The 27,285-nt window shown below is 37.8% G+C and overlaps 1 protein-coding gene across 3 annotated transcripts in view; it reads right to left on the bottom strand.

The window, feature by feature from the left end:
• Positions 1-27,285, bottom strand: part of LPIN2 (lipin 2) — an 82,529-nt gene that overhangs the window by 14,606 nt on the left and 40,638 nt on the right. For all 3 annotated transcript variants that reach the window (XM_045065412.1, XM_004742788.3, XM_045065411.1), the window contains exons 2-8: positions 20,742-20,942; positions 14,411-14,506; positions 10,959-11,260; positions 7,472-7,579; positions 6,703-6,829; positions 5,489-5,834; positions 1,611-1,710 (exon numbers count right to left, since the gene is read on the bottom strand). In XM_045065412.1, coding sequence (XP_044921347.1) covers positions 1,611-1,710; positions 5,489-5,834; positions 6,703-6,829; positions 7,472-7,579; positions 10,959-11,260; positions 14,411-14,506; positions 20,742-20,933 — 1,271 coding nt within the window. In that variant the 5' untranslated portion in view covers positions 20,934-20,942. The remainder of the gene's footprint in view (positions 1-1,610; positions 1,711-5,488; positions 5,835-6,702; positions 6,830-7,471; positions 7,580-10,958; positions 11,261-14,410; positions 14,507-20,741; positions 20,943-27,285) is intronic.

Raw genomic sequence — 27,285 nt, 5'->3', positions numbered from 1 at the left:
CCGAGTTTTAAGATGTGGACAGAAGGGGTGTGCTGTGCTCCTCCCAAGCCTGGCTCCTGAAAACTCCCCTGTGTGAGTCTTTCTCTTTTCCCTGTGGAGGCCCTAAGGGAATGGTGGAGCCTCAAGATGGAAGAAAAGCTGTGTCCTGAATCCCTGGGAGTAAGGCGCCTGGCACCAAACATCAGCACTGGAATACATGAGCAAGAAAAAAACTTCTATTGTGGTAAGCCACTGAGGTCCAGTGTTTTATCAGAGCAGCTGGTGTTATCCTAACCAATGTAACCCTCTAAATACATGGAGGATGCCATCTGACTCAACATGTTGCCAAATCTACAAGAGCAGTGTGACTTACATTAATGTTTAGCTATAATTACAAATACTGGATACTTAATCAAGAGGACATGGATCATGACAATTAACAAAACAAATGGGGATAAGTATTTATGAAATGTCTCAGAAATAGGCTAACTTGGTGAATGGGCAATGACCTCAGGCAGTTAAATTATAATACAGCATAGTAAGGTTTCATTGCATTTCACTCTCATTTTTTAATCAATCAGTTTCTCCCCATTTTTTAAAAGGGAAACTAAAAATATCAATCCTTGGAATATCAATAAATAAGGACTGTGAAATCTGAAAGAAAGTGGTAATTCTAAGCTTACATTTTAACTTTCCTATTAAAACAACATGGAGCACTTCTAGTTCTTTCACCTTAAAAAACCCAACTACTACTTCATGTGAAGAACATATTTTAAGACAAATTTAGGGCAGAGAACTAGGAAAGAATTTTAAGGACTTTCCAAAAATATCTATAAGAAAATTTAAACATATCAACCCCATCTTTCCATTTTAAATAAAAACTTAAAATGTTTTTCAATAATTTATTTCTAAGTACTTAATTATGTGTACCTATAACTCAGTATTTTCAAACTATACCTTCCATGAGAAAAAGTAAATTGATTTTTGTAATCAGAGTCTTATAATGGAATTTCCCTACGGATAGAAATGAACTTAGGAGAACAGTACAATACACTGTATCTGAGGTTTTAAAGGTATTCAAAGTGGAAAACTGTGAGGTGGGTGGTGACAAATGGTGAGAGCTCTAGGGAAAATGTGGGGCTCACACCAGCTGGAATGGTGTCTCACTGGGCCCAGCCAAAGTTCACCTGGGAACTCAGACTCACTGAAGGAGTGAAGGCATTCTTTGTAAACTGTGTTTGAATAAAGATATATTACCTTTAAAACATAATAAATGGAATATGCTGATGAACTTTTATTGCATTAATGACTGTAAGATTTGCTAATGTGAAGTCATAACCATTGGTAAATCGTTACATAGGTTTAACCAGTATACCTCTTCTTGTTATACTGAAAATTTCTTTATAAGTAGGTAATAGGTAAAATATAATAGGTAAAGAGATAAATTATTAGTTTCAAATCACTATAGTCCAAACAACACACAATTTCTGAATTTCCCAAAATCTGAAGCAATCATCCAACTTAGCTAAAGATCACCATAACCTTGCTCCATTTTCACAGAATGTTTTGATTTAGAAATAGCCACTGTATTTCACAGCTAGTCACCCTTAAATATCTAAAAAATACACTACCTCTTAGGGAAATAGAGGGCTGCAACTTCAGGTTCTAAAGCCTTTAAGTCATCCAGGTAAATATCATCAGGTCCCTGGTGCTGGCTTCTCTTGTGGACACCTATTTTTATAAGAAAAATGCATCAAAAGTAAGAACTTAAGCTATTCTTCATTTACAACTCTTTAAGAAAACAACGGTTTTTACAAACAATTAAGACCAACTATGACTCAAACTGTATTTTATTTTTAAAGATTTTCTTTGACAGAGAGAATGAGCAAGAGAAAGGGAGCAGGAGAAGAAGGAGAAGGAGAAGGAGAAGCAGACTCCCTTGCTCAGCAAGGAGCCTGATGCGGGGCTCAATCCCAGGACTCCAGGACCATGACCAGAGCAGAAGGCAGATACCTAACCGACTGAGCCACGCAGGTGTCTCAACTGCATTTTATTTTTATTTATTTATTTATTTATTACTATTTTTTAAAAATTAAATTAAATTTTATTTTAATTTTTTTAATTTTTTATAAACATATATTTTTATCCCCAGGGGTACAGGTCTGTGAATCACCAGGTTTACACACTTCACAGCACTCACCAAAGCACATACCCTCCCCAATGTCCATAATCCCACCCCCTTCTCCCAACCCCCCTCCCCCCAGCAACCCTCAGTTTGTTTTGTGAGATTAAGAGTTACTTATGGTTTGTCTCCCTCCCAATTCCATCTTGTTTCATTGATTCTTCTTCTACCCACTTAATTTTTAAAGGTTTCAATTAACCTTTCCACTGTGTTGGTTCTCAGGCATCCATGTCAATGAAAGAGAAATTCGGTGTTCTACACATAACAGTTGTACAATAAACACAAGCTAACTTCTTTCATATGCTTTTAGATGAATAATCTTAGCCCCTGAATCATTTAGATTTCATGATAAAGTCTTCTTAGAATATGAATAGGCATGACCAAATCTGATGAAATCACTGGCACTGAGAAAGAGGTCATTATTTTAAAACTGTGAGGGAAGGTTTGCTATAAACAGGGGAGTCATAAGGTGCCAAAGTATCACCAAGCATTACCTTCTGATTGCAAAAGGACAAAAATCCTTTACAATGGATAAATCTGGCAGACAACACCTTAAACAAGTGGTCATATAAATATATATGTAACATAAATATATAAATATTAAAAAATTTTAAAAGCTAGGGGGAGAAAAAATGAGATACTAGGTAAAGTACTCAATATATCCTAGAGGTAATCTTCAACTCAAAAAATAAACAATGTTTAACCCAAATCTAATTAAGCCTCTAGACCTGTACTGCCCACTCACTATAACAAATCACCACTGTCCTAGTCTAAGACAGCTGTGTAAAATGTGGTAAAAAGTGTAAAACACACCAGATTTCTAAGACTTACTATAAAAAATGTAAAATATCTCAATTTTTATATTGATTACATGTTAAAATTATAGTTTGGACTTACTAGCTCAGAATATATTGATTAATTTCACCTAAACTTAATTTCACTTTTTTTTTTTTTTTAATGCGAGAAGATTTAAAATAGCATATATAGCTCACTTTGCATTTCTATTGGGCAGTGTTGTTCTAGAGCCAACTTCCAGTTTAAAGAAATATGGGGATGTCACCTTGGGAAAAAACTATCAGATACATCCAGAATGTGAGAAAGCATAGAAAAGGATTGGATGGGCTCTTGAAAAGATCAGTATCACCGGTGCAGAGGGGGAAAGAGGTGCAGTGGTGTATGTATAGGAGTGAGGGAGTATGTGTGTGGGCAGGGCTATTCTAAATAAAAAAAGGTTAAACACAAGAACCACATGCAACATGTGAACTTTGATGAGATCTTGGTTTGGAAAAAAAAAACAGCTAAAAAGGTTTCCTTGGAACATTTGGGGAAATATGAACACATGACAATGGTCCTGTGGTTATGCAGATAGTGTTCTTATTCTTTGAAGGTATATCCTACAGTGTTTAAAGGCGAAATGTCACAATGCTTGCAAGTTTTTCAAATGGTTTGAAACAATAAAAAAACTGAGTGGAGAAAGAGAGGAAGAAAGCAAGTATGTATAAAACTTTCTGATAACAAGCTGGGGGGAGGGGCGCTGGGGTGGCTCAGGAGGTTAAGTCTCTCTGCCTTTGGCTCAGGTCATGATCTCAGGGTCCTGGGATCCAGCCCTGCATGGGAACTCTTGCTCAGAGTTCCCATGCAGGAACTCTGCCTGCTTCTCTGCCTACTTGTGATCTGTCAAATAAATAAATAAAATCTTTAAAAAAATTTTTTTAAAAGCTAGGAGGAGAAAAAATGAGGCCAAATGAATGGTAGAAACCACTTGGTGTTCCTATCTGTTAGTTCCACACAATGTGCTAAGAATAGGGGTCATTATTTCCCCCTAGGGGTCACCATGTGGTAGGAATGGGGGTCATTATTTTCAGACCAAAACAAAACATTCACCCTGAAAACTGGACTTTCCTCCTTACCAGTTCTTAGAGTAGAACATATGATTATGGGCCTTTGGTTGCTGAGCTATAAATAAATACCCTTGCCAAATTATTTTAAATGTTTTTTTTTTAAATTTAAATTCAATTTAATTAACATACAGTGCATTTATTAGTTTCACAGGTAGAATTTAATGATTCACCAATTGCATATAATACCCAGTGCTCATTCCATCAAGTGTTCTCCTTAATGCCGATCACCCAGTTACCCGATTACCCCCCACCCTAATTCCCCTCCAGTAACACTGTTTCCTATAGTTAAGAACCTCTTATGGTTTGTCTCCCTCTCTGTTTCATACTTTTTCCTTCCCTTCCCCTACGTTCATCTGTTTCTTAAATTCCACATACAACTGAAATCATACATTTGTCTTTCTCTTAACTAAGTTATTTCCAAGTGACTCTGAAGGTCCACACCTGTAGTCATTATTAGGTCAATTTGTTTTTTTTTTTTTTTTTAAAGATTTTATTTATTTATTTGACAGAGAGAAATTACAAGTAAGCAGAGAGGCAGGCAGAGAGAGAGAGAGAGGAGGAAGCAGGCTCCCTGCTGAGCAGAGAGCCCGATGCGGGACTCGATCCCAGGACCCTGAGATCGTGACCTGAGCCGAAGGCAGCGGCTTAACCCACTGAGCCCAATTAGGTCAATTTGTGATGATTTAACCTTGAGTGTATTTTTTATTTTTAGGTAAGGTTTTATTTCCCTAAAAAATAGGGCTCAAGGCCAGTGTCCAGAGAGTATGTTCTGGCTCTTACTGAACTAAAAACTGTCAATGGACAACTTTGTATTTTTAAATAGTAAGAATGTTCTGACTTATTAAACCTGTATTCCAAAAGTGAGAAAGAGCTATTGAGCCAAGAGTCAGACGCAATCTTTTATGTTTCAGAGGGTAATTATCAATGAAAGAAGAGAAAACATACTAAAATTAAGCATACATTTATATATTTCCCATGTTACTGGAAAAAACATAATTAATTTGGCCTCAACTAACCTTAGAGATGTTTCAGGTGAAAACATTTTTCTCTCATCCAATTTTTTTCTTTTTGAACATATAATCTTTGGGGGATTCCACTTCACTTTATTGGCATACTGTGTCAATAAAATGGTTAATTTTATGGACTAACTGATTTGAACATGCTCATTAATTTTTTTTCAGTAAATGCCTCCCAAGGGTATACTGAGTGGGAGCAGTTGGGAGGGAGCAGGGAGAAAGTGAGAGTCTTGCTCTAGTGGAATCTGTAGTGCAGTGGGGAAGCCCTATTTAACAAGCAATGCTCACAGTATGTGCTAGGTCTGGTCAGGGGAGTATAAATACAAAGTTTGCCATCATGTATCATTTGAAATACAGAAATAACTTATCTAAATTTATAGTACCTGATGCCAAATCAAACAAATGATTACCTTTCTTCTTTGATGGTGAGTCTACTTTCACTGCAGGTTTTGATTCCGAGGGGGCCTCCACCAATGATGGGTTAGGAAGGTGGTCTGCATCTAACATAGATGAAATCTGAGGCTGCTCCAGGGGAGGTTCAAGAAGTTCTGCAGCGGAAGCTGCACTGCTTATCTGCTTACACAGGGCTCTGGGTTTGGGTTTCACTATGGTACAGACCGTTTCTCCCATGGAAGCATCTTTCTCAACTTCACTTATGAGGTTGTCCTCACTGGGAATTACCCGAAAATGGGTATTTTCTGATGGTGTAATTGTAGCTGTCCTAGGATGATGGTCAGATCTCTCTCTTTTGCTGACCTAAAAAAAAGTTTAATTGTTTAAAAGTTAAACCACCTTCAAAGGTGTTTGTTAAAATCTATTTCTTAAGCTGGATGCAAGTAATTGAATGCATTTTATTTGTAACAACACATTTAGTTACCACATGATTTTGAATGTGTGAGGTATTTCATAATTAAGAAGTGGGAAAAACTAATAACTACATTTTGTTTAGTATCATGATATCTACAAAAAAGTTCTATTTCAAACTGCTATACTATGAAGAGTTAATCACCAAAGAAGACTAAGGAAATAGGACAAGTTTTATATGCTAAGAGGAAGAATATTCATTTTCAAGGAGAAAAACTTGTGTGCTATGTGAAAATTTAGCCCTGCTTGGGTTATACTTCAAGGCTCTGTTAACAGTGTAAAGTGGGTAGTCAAATCTCAATGCAAATCACACATATAAGCAAAATGTGTATTAAAAAAAACTTAGAGGGTCTAAATATTTTCTCTCAAGTAATGTATCTTTCCAATTCTTTCATTATGATCTGTGAAGAAGTGAAAAAAAAAAGTGAAAAAGCTTTCATACAGTTCATTTCTTATTTAAAATTTAAGTGTGGAAATTCTAATTTCCTTTCGGTACCTTTTAAATGTTTCTTATTAAAATGTTAACTAACAATCAACATTATTTACTAAATAGAACACACGAAATAATGCTGGATTCCTTCTGTTGCAGTTATGAAAAATGTTAACTTTGGATTTCCTCATCTGACCACATGAGGGCACTACCATCATTTATATTCAGGGGCACTAGCTCAGAAATCACCCCTCCCCACTTTACCCAATGACAGAGACACCTCACAGGTTTTCAACTAGACATACTCCACAGGCAAGAAAACATTAGTACCTTGGTAGACTCTGGGAACCCACCCCACGTCCACTCCATGTGGGACTCAGATCTGAGCAGACTCTCAGCAGGTTTCACCTCCAGCTCTGAATCACTCTTAGGACACACTGCTCCTGGGGAATAGGGACTGTAAACACAAGACAGAGAAATGTGATGCCTTTTAACTCCGCAAACTTCAGTCTTGCTGAGCTCAACAAATTAAAAGAAATATAAGTTTGAACATATCAACTTTATCCTGCCAATATAAAGACTCTACTGAAGGGAATATCAATTACATCTTCCATTTGAGTTCTTTAATAATAGTAAAACACCAACCAGTATCTATTGAGGACTTGCTGGGTTCTCTGCAAACGCTTTATACGCATTATCCCATTGATTCCCACAAGAAATCAATGAGAAAGGTAATTTTACAAGAGATGAACTGCACAGAGACATGGGTTAAATTAACATAATACATAAGAGAAACTGGATTTGAACAAAAAACAAAGTGTGACTGCATGTTTCTTCACATTATCCACAGTTACTGTTAATAGTTGACACTTTAAGATTAGAATTTAAGAATTGTAGAGGGCCAAATTCTAAGCTGATTATGCAGATCTATACTAACCAATGCTGTGAGCATAAGTCAGATCAAGTTTAGGAACAAAATAATTAGTAAGAGGAAAGGTACATATTCATGTCACAAGTACATATGCATTCAGTTCTCCTACCTGAGAGAAATATTATTACTGTCATATGACAGGAACTGAGAAATCTTGAAAATACTTACTTGTCTAAAGGGGACCAGTCTCCATCAGATAAGGGGTAGTGATCCCCAGAATGAAAGAGCAAAGGTTCCTTATATTCATCTTCCTTTAAGGAAGCATTTGAAGATCCTCTGTGAAAGGCAAAAAACAAAGTCATGAACAATTACATTATTATGTCAGCTTAAAAATATCCCCAAATCTACTGACACATGTTTAGATGATACAAATGAAGAAGGAAGGCCAAGTGATTAATAACTAAAAGGAAAACAGGAAAGAGAAGGGGGATTCACTCATGCCATCTACCATACACTACTGCAATCACTACTGAAGGATGGGATAAACGGGAAGAATCGAAAAGAAGATGTGAATCAAAATTCCTTTTTACAGCTCTTCAAGGTAATTCATTCAAAGGCCAGAAGAGGAAAACTAAGGCTTTATGTATATTTCATTCAATCCTTATCTGATCAAGGATCCAGAGAAGTTTAATAAATCAAAGAACTAGTAAGTGGCTGAATTCAAAACAAGTAAGCCCTTGTTCTTTCACTAACTCTCCTGTATATTACAACAAATACAAGACTATGAGTTGAAAACGAGCTATAGTGCTTGTCAAAAATATCCTAAAAACTCTTAAAAACACACAGAACTTATTTTTCTTTTTGTTTGGGCCAAGAATTACCTAAGAATGATACAATGATGATATAATGATGATACAAAAGCATGATAAATGCTTTTTAGATTCATGGAGACCTCAGACCTATAGGAGGATGAACTAATGCTAATAAGGTTTTAATTAATTTACCCTTTGGTTTTCTTGAATTTGCATAGTTAATATAACTAACTTGCCATATAACCTTGAAAACATCCCTCAGAAGCACTGTGGGCCCCAGCTGTTCATCTTTAGTTGGAAATTTACCACTTGTCCCATTTCAGAATGTTATTTATCAAAATAAAATAAAAACCAATTTTAGGGGACGCCTGGGTGTCAGTTGGTTAAGCACCTGCCTTCAGCTCAGGTCATGATTTCAGGATTCTGGGACTGAACCCCAAGTTGGAGTCAAAGTGGGGCTCCCTGCTCAGAGGGGAGTCTGCTTCTCCCTAAATCCCTCCACACCCCTCCCCCTGAGCTTGTGCTTGCATATGCACGTTCTCTCTCAAATAAATAAAATCTTTAAGAAAAATAAAATAACTTTGGGTATTTCTCTGGACACAGAACTTCTTTCCTAAGTGTAGGGGCCTGAGGAGGATAAAATATCTGAAAGCTGCAAACTTTCTAACCCCACCTAATTCCTACCTTGCACAACTGCAAAAGCAGTTGACTTTCTATTCTTTTTCTGATTCTTCGACCTGTTTAACATGCTGTTAATACTTTTGACCCTCAATATCTTCCCCCCAATTATTTTAGAATCTAGATGCTGAGCTGGAAGGGGCCTTACCAACCATGTAGTTCAATTCTCTTATTTCACAGATTAAGAAACAGGCCCAGGAGCGCCTGGGTGGGTCAGTCGGTTAAAGGTCTGACTCTTGATTTTGGCTCAGGTCATAATCTCAGGATCCTGAGATAGAGCCCTGTGCTAGGCTCCGTGCTCAGCGGGGAGTCTGCTTCCCTCCCTCCCTGCTCACTCTCCCAAATTATAAATAAATCTTAAAAAAGAATTAAAAAAGAAACAAAGCCCCAGACAAGAGTGATCAAGTAGCTGTTGTTCCACAATCAAAAACAGAACAGGCCTAGTCTTCTACCTTTCAGCTCAGCATTTATTTCCGTATACATCTGACCTGAATTCCCATGACTGTCACATTTTGTCCTTTTTTTAAAGTCCTAATTTTCTGTTGGCTACATAATGAAGCAGATCTCGTTTTAGGGAAATTTTAGGAAAGAGTTCCTCCAAGTGGTAGTATCTATGATCCATGGTAATCTAAAGAAAAAACAAGCCACCAAACTCCTAAAAATTATTACAACACCCTAATTTACATGCATTCTGACAAGCCTACTTCCCATGCAAATAAGATTCTGGCTTAGAGAGAGTGGACAATCTAACTGCCAACCAAATCAGGACTCTGATAGATTTGGCTGATGCAGCCTTTTGCACGATCTGGAAAAGTGAGGCATGTGCCAGTATTTTTGTAATACATTCATTTACAATGCTTGTGTACAAAATCTTTAGAATAACGATTCTTGTGCATTTAGTAGGCAACTCTGCATATGTTTTAGAAATATTTTAACTTTCTAAATTGAAGCTGCAGATTGTTTAAGAATTCTAAATTTTGGGGTGCCCACGTGGCTCACCTAGTTAAGCTTCTGACTCTTGGTTTTGGCTTCGGTCATGATCTCATGATTATGGGATCAAACCCCATATTAGGCTCAGTGCAGAGTCTGCTTCAGATCCTTTCAACCTCTCACTTGAGCTCTCTCTCTCTCAAATAAATAAAATCTTAAAAAAAAAAAGAATTCTAAGCTTTGCTCAATTATGTTATAATAAAAGACACACATCAATAAACTTTGGTGGCAAAAGTATTACTTCAGTGTCCTTTCTGGTGGATCTTGGAAGAACTGTAGGCAGAACTTTAGGGTCACTTGTGGGCAGCAACTTCTTGTCCAATGCTCATCAATAAAGTAAACCACCCTGCTGATACACACATGGTCCTCTTCTAGAGCCAGAGCAACCACTGAGTGGAAAAGATCTAAGGTAATCTTTTAAAAATCAAAATCTTGAACAAAAAAATACATGTTCTACCCCCAACTGTTACCTTCTAAACCCTAGGCACTGTTGACTTGACAACTGGCGTATATATATATTTTTTAAAGATCTTATTTATTCATTTGACAGACAGAAATCACAAGTATGCAGAGAGGCAGGCAGAGACAGAGAGGAGGAAACAGGCTCCCCGCTGAGCAGAGAGCCCGACGCGGGGCTCGATCTCAGGACCCTGAGATCATGACCTGAGCCGAAAGCAGAGGCTTTAACCCACTGAGCCACCCATGCGCCCCAACAACTGGCATATATTTTAAGCTCTTCTACTGAGCTGGTAAGGAAGAAGTAATCAAGATTTCTCACTTTAAAAAAAGCCAAAATGAAAAAATCCTCCTTTCCTCTTCAACTTACTAGGAATGTTTTGATGATAAACTCTAAACAACAACTCTCAACTTCTCAGAAACAGATGAGATACCAAGATGCCGAATAAGGATATACACCCAAGGATGCCCAAGGGCCAAGTCACTAATTCAGATCTTGTGACTTACAATTCATTTGGGTTTTTGGAAACCTACCAGATGGAAAAGACACACACTCCTAGTCTGCTTCAAGCGATATTTTAATACCACAGCAGGATGTCTGTTGGCAAATTCTATAGAACAGCAGAAAGGAAAAAAAAATGCCTCTTCCACTGATTCCACAGGAAAAACAAGTCTAAATCTCACACTGTAGCTCCATGGAAGAAACAACAGCAACCAGCTGGACCTGAGCTCTTTCCACAGCATGTGCACATGACCAGCACCTGCAAGGAGAGCCCTACCTTGCTGACTGGACCCCCTTGTCGTCATCAGAGCTCATTTCCACATCCACGGTATCCTCTGCGGCAGCGGAAGCAGTCTGGTCTTCCTTCTTACTGTCCTGTTTGCATTTCTTTCTCCTTCGTTTTTTCTTTTTCACAGAACTTGAAGTGAAAACCGTTTCTGTTTCCAAGATGTGTGAGATGTCTGAACTCTGAGATGATCTTTCATTTCCACCAGATTTCTCCAAAGGGGCATCAATATCTTTAAAGAACTGGTCTTCAGTAGGAATTGGTGAGGTGGCAAGGTAAGCAGGGAGCTTTTCCTTAAAAAGAACATGAAGAAAGAAAAATTGTCCATGACAAAGTGGACAATGAATCAAAAACAGTAACAACTCTGTGTATCTAAATTCACAGTAGTGGAAAGAATACACAATCCCCAAGTTTTAAGAGTGTCACACTGAATGAAGTCACTGCCCACTCTACTCTGAAAGATCTTTACCCTGGCACAAATAGTTCATTTTGTCTGTGTAACTGAATGAATTTGAAGGAACTGATATACCAAATTAGCACAAAGCCATGAAAACTAAAGTTAAAGAACAGCCAATTAAATTCTCTGCAACGGGAAGTTCGAAGTAATGGCAGCATTCCAAGGAGACAGTACAAGGCACTTTGTCAAGAACTTACAAAGTACGGTAACAGGATAAAGCAGAAGGCAGGGATCAGGAATACCCCCTCAGATGGTGGCAGCAGGACAGGTAAGTGAAGTGAGGATCTATAGTAAAATTAGTGTTTGCTAAATTAAATGAGGGTGTAAAAAGGTGGTTAAGATAGACAATACCCTGTTAACAAATGAAATTAGCAGATTTTAAAATTGTAATGTATTCAAGATAGCCTTTCAGGTATTCAAAAGAAGAAAATAAGGCCTAATAGTCAGAAATAATTAAACTTGTGGGGGCCTGGGTGACTCAGTTAAGCATCCCACTCTTGATTTCAGCTGAGGTAATGATCTCAGGGTCCTGGGATTGAAAACTCTGTTGCACTCCATTCTGAGTGGGGAGTCTGCTTGAGATTTTCTTTCCCTCTTCTTCTGTTCCGCTGACCCTACTTGCGCATGTGCTCTCTAAAATAGTTTTTAAAAGTAAATAAAGAATTCAAATAATTTAATTTCAAATAAATGATATTAAATGGTCTGCTGTTCAGAAAATTAACTTCTTAGTCACTGACTTCACTCCTTTGTTTCATGGGGCAAATGGAAGGTATGTAATAGAGGTATAAATTAACCTCAAATAACATAGAATACTCAAATTTTTAAATAATAGTCCTGAAAAATGAATGAATTTCCATAATTGTTCTAAATCAAGCTTTTGAATTTAGCTTTGGTAGACATATTACCCCAAAGCCAATATTTTGTTTATCCAAGTAAAATGTGTGTTCACCAGCAACACACACTTACAGAGGAACTGTGATAACAGGATATTATTCTGCATGCCCCCAGGGCACTCAAGTGACAGGCTGTGGCCTCCAACTTCCAGGACCTTTTAATTCAATGGTCCTTGTTATAAATAAGTTCACTAGTACTTCTTTAAAAGCCATTTCGTCTCTGGTGGCATTTCCTAGTTCTGTTATAGCACTGTTTGCAGTTTATGGAGCAGGGGTGGGGGGCAGGGTGCGGGGGATGAAACAACTTAAATCTCTGTCAGAACAAGAATGGTTAAACTGTGGTGCGTCCAACTGTGGATGACTGGGCAACTATTAAAAGGACAGGGACAGATCTAGAACTAACAATATATAGTTTAAAACGCTTGAAAAGGATCTAACAATATATAGTTTAGATGAACAAAGTTTAAGAGAAACAAAAATGTAAATAAATGGAAGACAGATGGGTTTTGGTAACATTTATTCCCTTTAAAACTGTAAAGTCCTGGAGAGTAGGGGCACGTTATATTCACAGTATGTGACACTGAGTAGTAATTCCAATGCTGTTGGATGAATCAACTTCTTTTGCTTTAATTTTAAAGATTTATTTTATTATTATTATTTTTTATTTTTGACAGAGACACAACAACAGAGGGAACACAAGCAGGGGGAGTGGGAGAGGGAGAAGCAGCCTTCCCGCTGAGCAGGGAGCCCTGACACAGGGCTCCATCCCAGGACCATGACCTGAGCAGAAGCCAGACGCCTAACAACTGAGCCACCCAGGCATCCTCTCAACCTTTTTTTTTTTAAAAAGAGGACACTATTCTAAAAAAAATCTAAACAATTTGATGACACATGGCATAGGAAAAAAAAGGTAGCAACTTGACACTCTGCAAGTTAACCTTACTAAGCATTGTTATAAATGGAATCATCAGAGCTGACCACAAGAACCAGGTAACAAACTATCAGTAACCCAGTCCTTTCACTTGTTGATTGATACAAAACCTAATCCATCACTCTTCTGAAACACACATGATTTTAAGGAACACATAAAAAATATTTTATTCATGTGATAACTCATTTACTGTTTCCTTCTCCTTTTTGCTTCAGTCTCTGATGAGGAAAAATTTTGTTTGCACCAAGTAAACATGAATGAGGTAATAGTAAAACAAGTAATTAAGGTACTAGAAAAAATACTGGTCTGGAAAGGTTCCCTTTTATAATCATGCTTTGTAATGCTGTTTTACATACTGGTATCTAAATTGTTGGCTTCTCTCTAAAAATGATGAATAATCTCATTCTGCTATTATTTTTTTAGTGATGTTTTTCTTTGTCAATTTACGACATCCAACATGAAGTTCATCTTCAAAACCCCCAAAAGTAGTCCTGTACCTTTAGTAACTTGAAGGTTATCATTTTTGCTGAGATTTTATTCTTTATGGTAAAAGCTGTAATGAAGCCTCGTCTAAGATCTACAATAACTCCATCAAGAACAGCTTACAATCATTCACATCAGTAGATACGTGGGGTGCAGTTGGGGGAGAGAACAAACTATCTTACTGAAAGAAGCCAAACATGCAATAATCATTTAAAAAGATACAGGATAATTAATTTAAATTTCTTTTCAAGACTATTCAAGGTTAGAGATCCAATAACCCTAACCAAAATGGTAAATACATTTTCCAAGTTTAAAGGTCACACTTGTACGAAACACAGCCTACAGAGATATGCCTTCAATATTTAGGTAGAATTGAATGTATTCAAGTTAAGGTGTAAATGCTACCAGATACTAAATAAGAAAGCTCATTAATGACAGAAAAAGAGCAAGTGCAAAGGTGTTCTGCACGTTCTCTGTACCCTGACACTTGGTGGGGAGAAGTTCTTCACTCTTCTAAGCTCCTTCCTCACAGCTTAGTTTTTCAGCCTAAAACTAAAGCTTTTTTAACTTGTAACAATCACCTCTATAACCATGAAAACTGCTGAACATTTCCGTTTTGGGAAAGGTCCTGGAGGCCTGAATACGATATGCAGAGTGGATGTAACCTACTAGAACTTACATATTCCTCTTCAGTCTCCTCCACAAAGAAAGCTTCCCCATTGTCACCCAACTTCATGTGAAGATCCACTGCATCACCATTGATTTCTATATCAATCTAAGAGGAGAAACAAAGTGTGATTTAGTATGAAAACTTTCATTGACCCTAAACCAAGCCAAACTTAGTACTGAGGTTTCTAGACTGACAGTCCCAGAGAAACAATGCTACCTGTCCTACCCTAAAAAACTAAACAGACCTGGGGAGGAAGGGGATGGATAAGAAGGGACTAAAAGAAAATGTTATATCATTTATTTTTATGACAAAATATTTTACTTAATTTCCCAAATCGTATAAAATAGGGGAAATACAATTGCTGAAAAACATTCGAACACTTTCAGAGTTCTAGCACGGACAGGCCTCACCTGGCATGGTTCATAGAAACAGACTTCAGTTACTGTGGTATGTTAACTGTAACTGCAGAAAGCACAAACGTTACTGGCTGCTCTTCTGTCAACATATCACTACATAAAAACAGATGCCCATCATGATCCATAATCCATCACGTCACTTTCCAAAGTCTGCTGGTTACTAGTCGAAGCACATGTGTTATTCAGTTCAGGCACAGACAGCAAAGCTTATAGTTGTAGTTGTCTCCTTGTCTCTCACTGATAAACCCTTGTGACATTTTATAAAAAGGGGTAATTAAGAGGAAACTGGCCAAGATCAAAATGCAACCTAGCCTAACAAAAAGCAGTATTACTGAAAGTAAAATTCAAACCGAGTGTCAAGTTACAGAAAAAAATCACTGACTGCAGGAATGGTGACCCTGTTGCCATTCAAAAGACTCAAGATGTGCAGTCAGAGGAACCTGGTGAAGGCAAGCTTATCTATAAAGGAGGAAAGTGGTTGTGAATAAAGGATGAAGATGGCCCCGAGGAAGTGACAAAGGAAAAACACTTCATACTGAAGGAACTCAGTATAACAGAAATTTTTAAAGTTTTGACAAATACATAAAAATCATGGAAAAAATCCTAATTTTTCTCAGTTATTAAGTTTGTTTTGCATGGTTTCAGCTTGCCCAGTCATTTTCATGATCTGTACTGCCATGCAAAGAACTGTATAGATATAAAATATTAAAATAACACTTACACTTAAAAATTATGTAGTCTTCTTCTGTTGACTGAATAAATGCCTTTAAATACTTTATAATATTAAATAAATACTAACTTTCAAAACTTTCTTTTTTTTAAAAGAAGATTTGTATTTATTTATTTGCGAGAGTGAGTGAGCATGCAAGAATGAGCAGGGGAGGGGCAGAAGGAGAAGCAAACTCCCTGCTCAGGGGGGAGCTTGACACAGGGCTGGAGCCCAGGACCCCAAGATCATGACCTGAGCTAAAGGCAGATGCTTAACTGAAGGAGCCACCCAGGTGACCTCCAACTTTTAAACTCTTACAGATAAACTTGGAAACTCCAGTTTTAGACTGCTTTAGGGGATATACCTAAAATATATAAAAATATAATATAGGTATAAATACAGCACTCCACAATCTAAGTGTACTTAGCTTTGCAAGGCCCTAATGGTGGGAACAGCTGCATGGTCCACTAGGTTTTTTTCCCAGTGAGGACCAATTTATCCCTTGACTCCTGGTCACATCAGGTCACTGAAGGTCATTAGCTGCCAAATGTTGTCAAAATGCTTGTTATGAAAGTCCTGTATGTAAGTAACATAACCACACTGCAGGGTAAGGAAGAAAACTAACCTAATTGGAAAATGGTATTTTGACTATTTTAAGTCTAAAGACAAAAAGAACTATAAACAAATGTTGTAGTTAGTATTTTTTTTTAAATCAGAGATATGAATTAGCAGTTCTGAAATTATTTTATGTGTATTCTAGAACTGAATAGGTAAAGATATTGTAATAGTAAGAGGCATGTTTCTCACTGTCAGAGAAAGAAGTCACAAATAAGGAGATGAGGAGGAAGCTTCTGGAGACGAATAAGAATCAGTGGGAAAATTCATGATTTTTACAGACATACATAGGTGCATGTATCTATGTATGTAGATTATTCCCGCTCTGCCCACTGACAGGGCCTAGAAGCAAGGACACCTCAGTTAGTAATGAGCACTCCTAGTGACCAGATTCTTTGTTTCTAGATACTTTTCTCTAATAAGAGGAACCACCATTCCTCAGAGAAACAAAGTAATTCCAGGGCTGATGGAGGTAAAGTAGATTCTTCTGGAATATCTTATGGTGCCAGAAAGTAAGGAAGTAGTAACTCAAAAAATGATGGGAGCATTTCAAAAGGACTCAACTTGAAGGAGCTAACTATTGCCAAACATGGGACAATCTGAGCAACTAAATAATGATAATAATGGATTAGAACCCACACAGTAAAATTAATACTCAGAAATCCATACTGATCTAAATAAATAATGGAATAAGTAAACAAGAGAGAAAGATAGCTCTTTGATACAGTATAATTTCAATTAATAAATGGAGTAGGAAGGATGGAAGCAGAAAATCATTTGGTAAACACCAAAGTAATAATTGTTGCAGGCAAAATTCCTCAGTATATGGTAAAATTCATGGAAGTATGATGAAAAATAGTATTTGCAGAGTCTCCAAGTTTCTTCCCACATATAAATTTACCGTAAAGAAACCTAGTAGACACCATTAACCAAGGCATCAATGTCAATATCACCAGTAATGAAACATGGCACCATGATGGGCCTCCTAAAATGATGCACTGAGAGGGGCACACCCTTACTCTACATTACTCTTCCCCCAATGAGAAAACATCAGACAAATTCAAACTGAGGCACAATCTATATAATAACCATTTGTACTCTTCAAAAGTCAAGGTTGTAAGGGAAGACAGAATGATCAGAGAATACAGGTGAAAGCAGTGTGGGATCCTGGATAGGATCATGGAGAAAAAGACAACAGCAGTGGGAAAACTGGTATTTTGATGTACTACTCCTTGTAAACTGGTATCCAAAACAATACCCTTATCTATATAGTCATACTTCCTACCCTGTGGCTTAATCTTACTCAATATATATGACTCAGATGTTGAAATAGAACTGATTTGTGTTTTAGAAATACTGGCTGTAGGGATGCCTGGGTGGCGCAGTCAGTTAGGTTGCCAACTCTTGATTTCAGCTCAGGTCATGATTACAGGGTCCTGGGATTGGGACCCATGTCAGTCAGGCTCCACACTCAGTCCAGAGCCACTTGAGATTTTATCTCTCCCTCTGCTCATGCTCCCTCTCTCGCTCTCCCTCCCTTCCTTTCAAAAATAAATGTTAAACAGAAATATTGGTTGTAGCAGACTCTTGTTCTGGCACGCCACTCTTCAGGTAAGACTATCTCTGGGTATGTCTTTTGGGGATCTATTCATCCTCTTTTTCAGACCACCAGTTTTAGGTGTGGCTTCAGAGTGAGGAAGTAAGGCTGGTGTCCATGCCAAGCCAATCCATATATTCCACCCCAGCTACAGGACCAGGGAGACTGGTAAGTCTGACAGGGAGACTAAATACTGATGCTTCTGGAGGCAGAAATGACTCTCTTTTTACTACAGTTGCTGAGATCCTGGGAAGTAAACCTGGAGGTACTGTAGCTCTCTTGCATTAACACAAAGAGAGAAAGAGTTGAAAGGTAGGAGGAAACAGAGTTCTGATAATACCCTCCGACTCCAAATAAAGCCCATTTTAATTCAAATGCCCCTGGATTTTAGTTATAGAACCCAATAAATTCTGCTTAAGCTGGTGCGAGATGGATTTTTGTCACCCACAATGGAAACTTCCTGTCTAATACATTATTTAATCTTGATAAATAAACTATTAGTTTTGTGTTAAATCAACAAAATTAATATTTAAAAAATACCAACTTCAGGTTTACCTTCTGAAATTCAAGTCTTGAGTTATGAAGTATATTGGGAGTATTGGTGTTCTATCAAACAAGAACATACCAATGACAGTCGGAAAATTATTATATATCTTCCCCTAACCAGAGGGTTAAATGTGATTATGATTTCAAGTCCACTTCATAGGTGTCACCATAACTGAGGTCTTAGTTTAAAATCCACGAATAGCTTTCCCTAATCCAAACTGACCTAAAATAAGACAAAGAGTTAATCCAAATTGTCTGAGTATATCAAGGGAGACATGATTTTGGTTTTACTGTCACAGGAAAGCTGTTAAATAGCCAGATTTCCTCCCAAACACATCCTTTGGATTTCTGGGACCCTGGTGCAAAAGTCTCTTTTCCTGTGTCTCATGGACAGATTCATATTAAAATCCAGGGGTGTGACAAGGTATTTAACACAATCATTTGGGCAGCCTTGTACAGAAACTGTACTACATCTTTTTTTTTTTTTTAAGATTTTATTTATTTATTTGACAGAGATCACAAGTAGACAGAGAGGTAGGCAGAGAGAGAAGAAGCAGGCTCCCCGCTGAGCAGAAAGCCTGATGCAGGGCTCGATCCCAGGACCCCGAGATCATGGCCTGAGCTGAAGGCAGAGGCTTTAACCCACTGAGTCACCCAGGTGCCCCTGTACTACATACATCTTAATTGGAGGCATACAGCATGTAGAAAGAGGTATGCTGTCTGTCCAGACACCAATTATAGATACACAAATGCTTACATATACAACAGCCTGCAGATTCCATTCTGAAAGGCCGGAAGACTTAACCAATCTGCTGATCAAAACCTCTGACCACAGAAGAACAAACAAAAGTGCCATATAAGCCATTTAATGAATAGATCCTTTTACAGCTAATGAGAAATTTTAGCGCTTAACAGTTTGGTACAGATTCTCCCAGAGCAGATAAAGTCTGAAAGTACTATAGGCTAGTGTTACTGGCAAGAAATAAAAAATTCCAAGAAGCCCAAATGTGGCTGAACACCGTTTTGCAATGGAAAGTCTCCAAGTTACTAAATGAACTGTGTGACTGCTTTTGGTTTCCAAAGGATGATTGAACAGAGGCCAGACCACACAAACACTGCCACACTGCAATGTGGCTCTCCAGTGAACTGATTTATAACACCTAGAAAAGAAGATGCGTTTTGGTAGTGGGCAGGAAGGGAGAATATCTAGGGGTGTGAAACCCACAAAAAAGTTTCTTCCATTCTCAAAACAACCTAAGTTTAATTAAAATAGAGAGAATTCCTATTTTAAGGAATAAGATCACCTATGTAAAATAGCGAACATCTGGAAATAGATGTTTCCAACTTATGCGGTGGTCCTCTAACATATGTTCTGTGCCCCAATATGGTGTGGATCTTTCATTGTGCTTTAAAATCCTGACAAAATCTCCCTAAATTGTTCAGGTAGATAATGTGGGATAAGACTAGAAAGGAAAAATACTATGTACCCGCAAGGTTTTATTACCAGCTCAGCATTCTAATTTGATTGACATCAAATACATTAACAAACCTTCTCATTGCTCCATTACTTGAAGGTGGAGAATGTAGGAAATGTAGGAAATGTAGAATGTAGGAAAGGAGAATGTAGGAATGTAGGAAAAGGAAACCAACACAAATTATTTTCTTTCTGAATGAATCTTCCCCAAAATAAATAAAAGCCAACAAGCCTATGGCCTGCAGGTTTGCATTCAGTAAGATCTGCAGACAAGTCCTGGTATTACAAACGAAATTTAGATACAAAGAAGATTTAACAGCTTCCTCAAAACAAATATGGAATTTATCTTGTCTAAATAAATGTAATGTATTCTTGACTATATCAATCTATCCCATTCATAACTGGTACGAAAGTATTGCCCTAAAAATTTTATAAATTTTTAAATTTTATTTATTTGTCAAAGAGAGAGACATAGCAAGTGCACAAGCAGGGAGAAGAGCACGCAGAGAGAAAAGAAGGCTCCCTGCTAAGCAAGAAGCCCAATGCAGGACTTGATCTCAGGACCCTGGAATCATGACCTAAGCCAAAGACAGACACAACCAACTGAGCCACCCAGGTGTCCCTCCCCTAAATAGTTTAAAGTATGAGGTAAAGAAACCTTCTGAAGACATCTAACCTTCCCCCTTTATAACTCCAGTTTCTCCATTTTGCTCTTCTGGGTTGCAACAAATAGAACTATTAAGATAATTTTCAGGCTTTTTTGCCCCCCTTGGAGACTTTCTACAGTAAGGCTTATACTCAGCAGCAACCTCAAAATAACACAAAAAGGTTGACTTCTTATACCATTATCTTCAACATCAAATGGGTGTCTTCCCTCCCCCACCGTGGGGGGGGGAGCCCAAAAAGCATATAAGAACAATTTATTCTATTAGATGGTAACAGAATAAATTCCTCCTTGAGAACAAGCTGTCCCCGGCACTCACCACTTTCTCTTTGGATCTCAGGACACCCAGCTTCCCAAACCGAACGTGAAAAGGCGAGCACTGGTAGGTGCCATCTTGCTGTCGCACCACAATGACATCGATGCATCCGGACAAAGTGGCTTGGTTAATGCCCTTGTAGAGTTCCTTCACAGTGACAATCACCTGCCCAGCCAGCTGTCCCACATAATTCATGGTTTGAAACTACAAAGACAAGAAAAAAAATTTTTAGATGAGATAATAACAATGAATTTATGAACCTAATGACAGAGAAAAAAAGTAGTAATTAAAAGGACACTGCACATTTGTATATCATAATACATATTATTATTAACCTTGCTGATTTTGAACCAATTAGTCTCACGCTACCACTGTTTTTACACATTTCCACGCAAGGACAAAATCAGGTGGTCCTTTTGTATCTCAAGAGGCTGTCCCAGCCAGGGCCTCACGCATGCCTAAGTTCCCCTTTCTTTTCCATCATCACGGATCCTGCCAGATGCCCATAGTGGTTTCGCCCTAAAGTTTAGAATCTGCATGGCACCACCAAAGAACCCAGACTACCACCACTGTCCTCTTGACCAAGATCACTGGGAATATGGGGCAACTGTATCTACCCTGACCACAGCAGCTAAACAGAAAAAAAGACCAATGATCACCTCCAGGAGAAATCAGAAAACAGGTTGCTTTTGCTAAAGACAAGTAAGTGAGAGATGAGTTTTCTACAAAACTATTAGTAGAATATGGTTCAGAGACATGCTAGATTAAATAAACTCTGGGTGAGCTAGACTGGATCTAAACCATTTATAACATTACTTTTTTTGAAAATCCCCTCAACACTTAAATACGACTCACTGGAACATATATTTATGTTCTACAAAGCACAGAAAAGAGTTTTAATCTTGTTGTCAATAATTAGTCAAATCAGGATAACTAGGCTAAGAAAAGGGTCCTCCAGAAAGGGTCAATGTCAAGGAAGGAGTATGCACCTGACCAGGGCTGAGGGATTAGAGGAAATGCTTCCTCTGGGCCCCATAATCTGTTGCAGCTGCAGCTAGGACCACAGGTTGGGGAGCCCACCATATAGTATGTGTTGAGGACCAGTGGGGAAGTCTCCTTGATCTCCTTGAATCTCCCTCAACTTCTAATTAGAAAAAAATAGTTCCTCCTCAGTCCTAAGGTTGTTATCTCCAGTTACCAAATACCACCACATTTCATTCATTAGACACCACCCCTAGTATTATGTCAAAGCACAATTCAGCAAATCATTCTCCTCTGGACAGGTAGGACACAGACCAAACAAGAGGTCCTCCACAGCTCTGGCTAATCCAGAGGTCAACTTTTACTGAACCAGAAAAGAGACCGATTATTCTCTAGGTCATTCATCATAAGCACAGTTGTCTCCTTTAAACTCACGCTTTTCAGGAGCCTTAAACTCAAAAGTTACATGCTGAGAAAAGTTATCTATGTTGTCAGGTAAGTCCAAAGCTGAATTGGGAGAAAGAATGTTAATCTTAGGAGCTTCCCAGGACATCAGCCTTCAGAGAAACTCACCCTACTCCTCACAGGTGAGTGAGTACCTACTGGGAGTGCCCAGATTCCACTCAAACATTTTTTTCTCCTGAATGTGTAATCAAGACCCACCAGATTTACATTGTTAAGCATAGCTACAATAATTTTACTCCGGAAAAATTCTTTGAATATTTCAAAGCTAATGTTACCAAGGCCCCCAAAACTGTCTATAGAAGAGATGACTTTGTGGATATAAACTAGTTGCTAAACTGACTACTAAATGAAGCAGTATCCTTTACAAAAGTTATGATTTTGGTTTTAGGAGAATTCATTTGGCAAGGCCAAATTAGGCAAGTATTCAATGATTTCTCCAATGAATAAAGGAATGATCAAATGAACCATCAATATGGAGTGCCTGAGTGGCTCAGAGGGTTGAGCCTCAGCCTTCGGCTCAAGTCATGGTCTCAGGGTTCTGGGATCGAATCCCACATCAGGCTCTCTGCTCAGCAGGGAGCCTGCTTCCCTGCCTACTTGTGATCTGTCAAATAAATAAAATCTTTTTAAAAAAATGAACCATCAATAAATAAGACCAAAAAAAAAAAAAAAAAAAGAAAAGAAAAGAAAAGGAAAAGGAAACGTGTAGGGCGGAAGTACTATTTCATCAAAGTATTTGTATTACATCCTCATTTTTAAATATTAGTATTTTTTATTTTGCAGTAACTATAGATTCACAGGCATGTAGTTTTAAGAAATAATACAGAGAGATTCCATGTATCCTTTAAACCAGTTTTCCAAATGGCAACATCTTGCAAATTTCTAGTGCAATCCCACAATCGGGATATATCAATATTGATTCAGTTAAAATGGAGAACATATCCATTATCACAAAGATCCATCCTATTGGCCTTTATAGCCATACTCAGCCACTTCTGTCACTCTCTCCTTAATCCCTGACAACCACGAATTTGCTCTTCATTTTTGTTATTTTGTCATTTTTAAGAAAGTTATGTAAGTGGAATCATATGGTATGTAACATTTTGTGATTGCCTTTTCCCACTTCTATTGCTATGGAGACTCATCTATTTCCTGCACGTATCATGTTCATATTCTGTAGGTAATATATGTTCATGACATGCTTTTTGCTTGTCACAGAATGTACATGAACCACCAACCAAGTAATCAATCTTTGTATTACTGCTTGACTGACTGGTGGCAATTTAAAAAGGAGTTTTGTTACAAATTTTTAAAAGCTTCATAAATAATTATACAATTACACATACTCTTCTCTTAAAAAAACTAAAAAATGTTAACTTCTAGCATCTTCAGCCATAAAACAAGTTATAAACTAAATGTGTATGAGCTTACATCAACTAGAGCATGGGATCCATAATTAAGTGTAACTACATCTATTCAAAATGATTTTAATTACCATAGTTAAAGGATGTGCTGTTATACAAGAAAGTCTATTGTGTAAATGCCAGTTGCTAAATGTGGAAAAATATATGCTACCAAATGACTGGTTTTTTTCTTAGCAGATATAAAACAATTCTGTCTGTATTATGAGGCTGGGAAAACAAAAAGTAAAGGAAGTCCTTCCGCTGTAACATTCACTACACCCTGGGAATGAGGGGTAGGAGGGACACTTCTGCTAGGAGGGACACTCCATCTAAGCTGGGGCAGGGGACTCCCTCATTGTTATGTCTGGTGAGAAAGCAGCTGGTTGTTGTACGCATGCATGACACATTAAACAGCTTCTTCTTTAAGTATTATCTAGCACCGTAAAACTTCATTCCTACATGTCCAGCCCAGCACTAGCCATAATAAAGCTAAGTGAGAACAAATTCAGGCCTCTGATACCTGTCCTGTTCAACACCTGTGAAAGTGGAACTCTAAACAGGGACAGAAAGACAGATGATTAAGTACCCAGTCACATCTCAGGGACACACCTCACCAAAGACACTACCTTTAGAAATAAAACAAAGAATAAAAAAAATAGTAAAATAATATACACTGTAAATTATTCATTAGTGCAAATGATGAGAAAAAAAAACAGTAGAAGAGAGAATATGAATTCAAGAACAGGGACAGAGAGTAAGAGGGGATGCAGAGAGAGACAGATATAAATTCAGAGAAAAGGAAAGACAGAATAAGAATACATACATAATCAGAAAGCAGATGGACAGAAAGATGCCGATACAGACAGAGGAATGTGGAACTGCAGGGTTTTCACAAAGCAGCACCTCCATCTTCAGGCTCACAAGCACAAAGAAAATACAAACATGCATTAATTGATTCTCAGTACTGAAAGTATTTATCTAGTCCAGTCTTTCAACAAATACCCAAAAGCATTTCTAGCACATCCCTGAAATATGGAAAGTTAATCACCACTGTAGCAGCAACTGATGTTTTAAGAGCTTACTACATACCAAATTCTTAACAATTTTCTTAAAGGCAGGGGAGGAGGAACAGATGGAGGGGGAGGAAGAATCCTAAGCAGTCTCCACATCCAGCGCAGAGCCAGAGCTTTATTTCACAATCCTGAGATCACGACCTGAGCTGAAATCAATAATCAGGTGCTTAACTGAGTCACCCAGGCACCCGACTATGTTCCAAAATGCATTATCTCAGAACTACCTTATGAATGAGTGAATACTATTATTTCTATTTTTAAAGATAATAAAAGTAAGGCTAAAGAAGATTAAGTATTGTTAAGAATTGTTTGCTCCTCAAATTCTTATGTTGAAGCCCTAACCCCCAATGTGAGAGTATTTGGAGGTGGGGCCTTTGGGAGGTAATTGGGTTCAGATGAGGTCAAGAGGTGGGACCTCCACGATGTTAATGTCCTCATTACAAGAGCTCATGTTCTCTCCTCCTATTATGTGAGGAAACAGAGAGAAAGTGGTTGTGTGCAAGCCAGAAGAGAGCCCTCACTAGAAATAAATTGGCCAGCATCTTATCTTGGACTTCCCAGTTTCCCAAACTGTAAAAAATAAGTGTTGTTTAAACCACCCCATCTGTGACATTTTGTTATAGCAGCCTGAGCTGAGACAAGTATCTTAAACATCAATTGCCATACTGTTTTTCAATTTTGGGGTACAAAGACTCACTCCTTTCACCAAGAAGTTCATAACTGTATCAGACAGCCCTAGATATTACGTCCACTAGAACTCACAATGGATATGTGCCACCCTCTTTCTAAATGATACCACTTACACACCAAAGAAGAGTTTGTTGTAGAAGCGTAACTAGGTCTCATCTACTCTCAGCTAAGCATTCTTCTTCCTTAAAATATCTAAAATAACTGGGTTTATTTTCACTTTTATGACAAACTAGAGAACTTTGTTTAAATGGGAGATCCAAAACTAGACACAGTAGTGCTGATAGACCTGACAGATACACAGTGTGTACAATGTACAACGTGTGTTTAGGTACAGGCACTGGCTCCCATTGGTTAAACACTTGGAGCTCCCAAGACAGAGAGGTACTTACTGATCACAAAACTAAAAAATGGAAAGAATCAGAAGACAGTAATTAACTGAAATACTCATAAGAAACTAAATGGCCCTTTATGCATAAAATTCAATAGATTTAAATCAGTCATTCATGAATGTTCAATAGTGTCTAACATCATATTTTTCTTATCAAATATTTTAAATTAAATACACACTAGTATCTGGAATAAATGAGTAGCTTTCAAGATTCAATTATTTACCAAAAATTTAAAGATTTCCCTGAACATCAGAGAAACTAAATAAACCATCATGATATGTAGTAGAGATTTATAAATGGAATCCATCAGTAAATAGGTTCAAGTACAGATCCTCTTCCTATAAAAAGTGCCCCGAATTATTTAAAGGTGATATGTTCAATCAAAAGTAATTTTTGGCAAGCAAAAATATAGGAGCTATTAAAATACCACAATTTCTAAATTATGATCAATACAAAAATGGATACATGCCAAACCACTCACATGGATCATCAAAATCTGTTTCCTATAAGTTTTAAGTTTACCTTCATCTATTTATTCAACACTATTAATAACTAGTTAGCAGTACGACTACTAACAAACCCAACTACAGTTGTCATAATGTCCATCACATGGCAAGTACTATTGTAAACCTGTACACTAGTTCCTGTAATTTCCACCAGTATCTGGAGTTTGGTATCAATATTTCCATTTATAAGAAAGGGGAACCCTACTACACTGTTGGTAGGAATGCAAGCTGGTGCAACCACTCTGGAAAACAGCATGGAGGTTCCTCAAAAAGTTGAAAATAGAGCTACCCTACAACCCAGCAACTGCAATACTGGGTATTTACCCTAAGGATACGAATGTAGTGATCCGAAGGGGCACGTGCACCCAAATGTTTACAGCAATGTCCACAATAGCCAAACTATGGAAAGAACCTAGATGTCCATCAACAGATGAATGGATAAAGAAGATGTGGTATATACATACAATGGAATACTATGCAGCCATCAAAAGAAATGAAATCTTGCCATTTGCAACGATGTGGATGGAACTAGAGGGTATTATGCTGAGTGAAATAAGTCAATCAGAGAAAGACAATTATCATATGATCTCCCTGATATGAAGAATTTGAGAGGCAGTGTGGTGGGTTTGGGGGGGGGGGTAGGGAAGGAAACAATGAAACAAGACGGGATTGGGAGGGAGACAAACCATAAGAGACTCTTAATCTCATAAAACAGAGTTGCTGGTGGGGAGGGAGAGGAGGGAATGGGTGGTTGGGTTATGGACACTGGGGAGGGTATGTGCTATGGTGTTGAGTGCTGTGAAGTGTATAAACCTGGTGATTCACAGACCTGTACCCCTGGGGCTAATAATATATGTTAATAAAAAAATAAAAAATTAATTTTAAAAATTCCCATTTATATGAGGAAACTGAGGTTCAGCAGTGTCTAATGTCATACACTAAGTGGTAAAGCCAATATTCAAACTCAAGTCTGATTCTAGAACCTATGTCCTTAACTGCAACTCTAAATGATAGAAGTCCTCTAAGCACAGATAAGACCT

Source organism: Mustela putorius, unplaced genomic scaffold (assembly GCF_011764305.1).
Source record: "Mustela putorius furo isolate JIRA1106 unplaced genomic scaffold, ASM1176430v1.1 tig00003858_pilon_pilon_pilon, whole genome shotgun sequence".
NCBI classification, from domain to species: Eukaryota; Metazoa; Chordata; class Mammalia; order Carnivora; family Mustelidae; genus Mustela; species Mustela putorius.
Note: the sequence above shows the minus strand (reverse complement) of the source record. Positions and strands in the feature narration are given on the sequence as shown.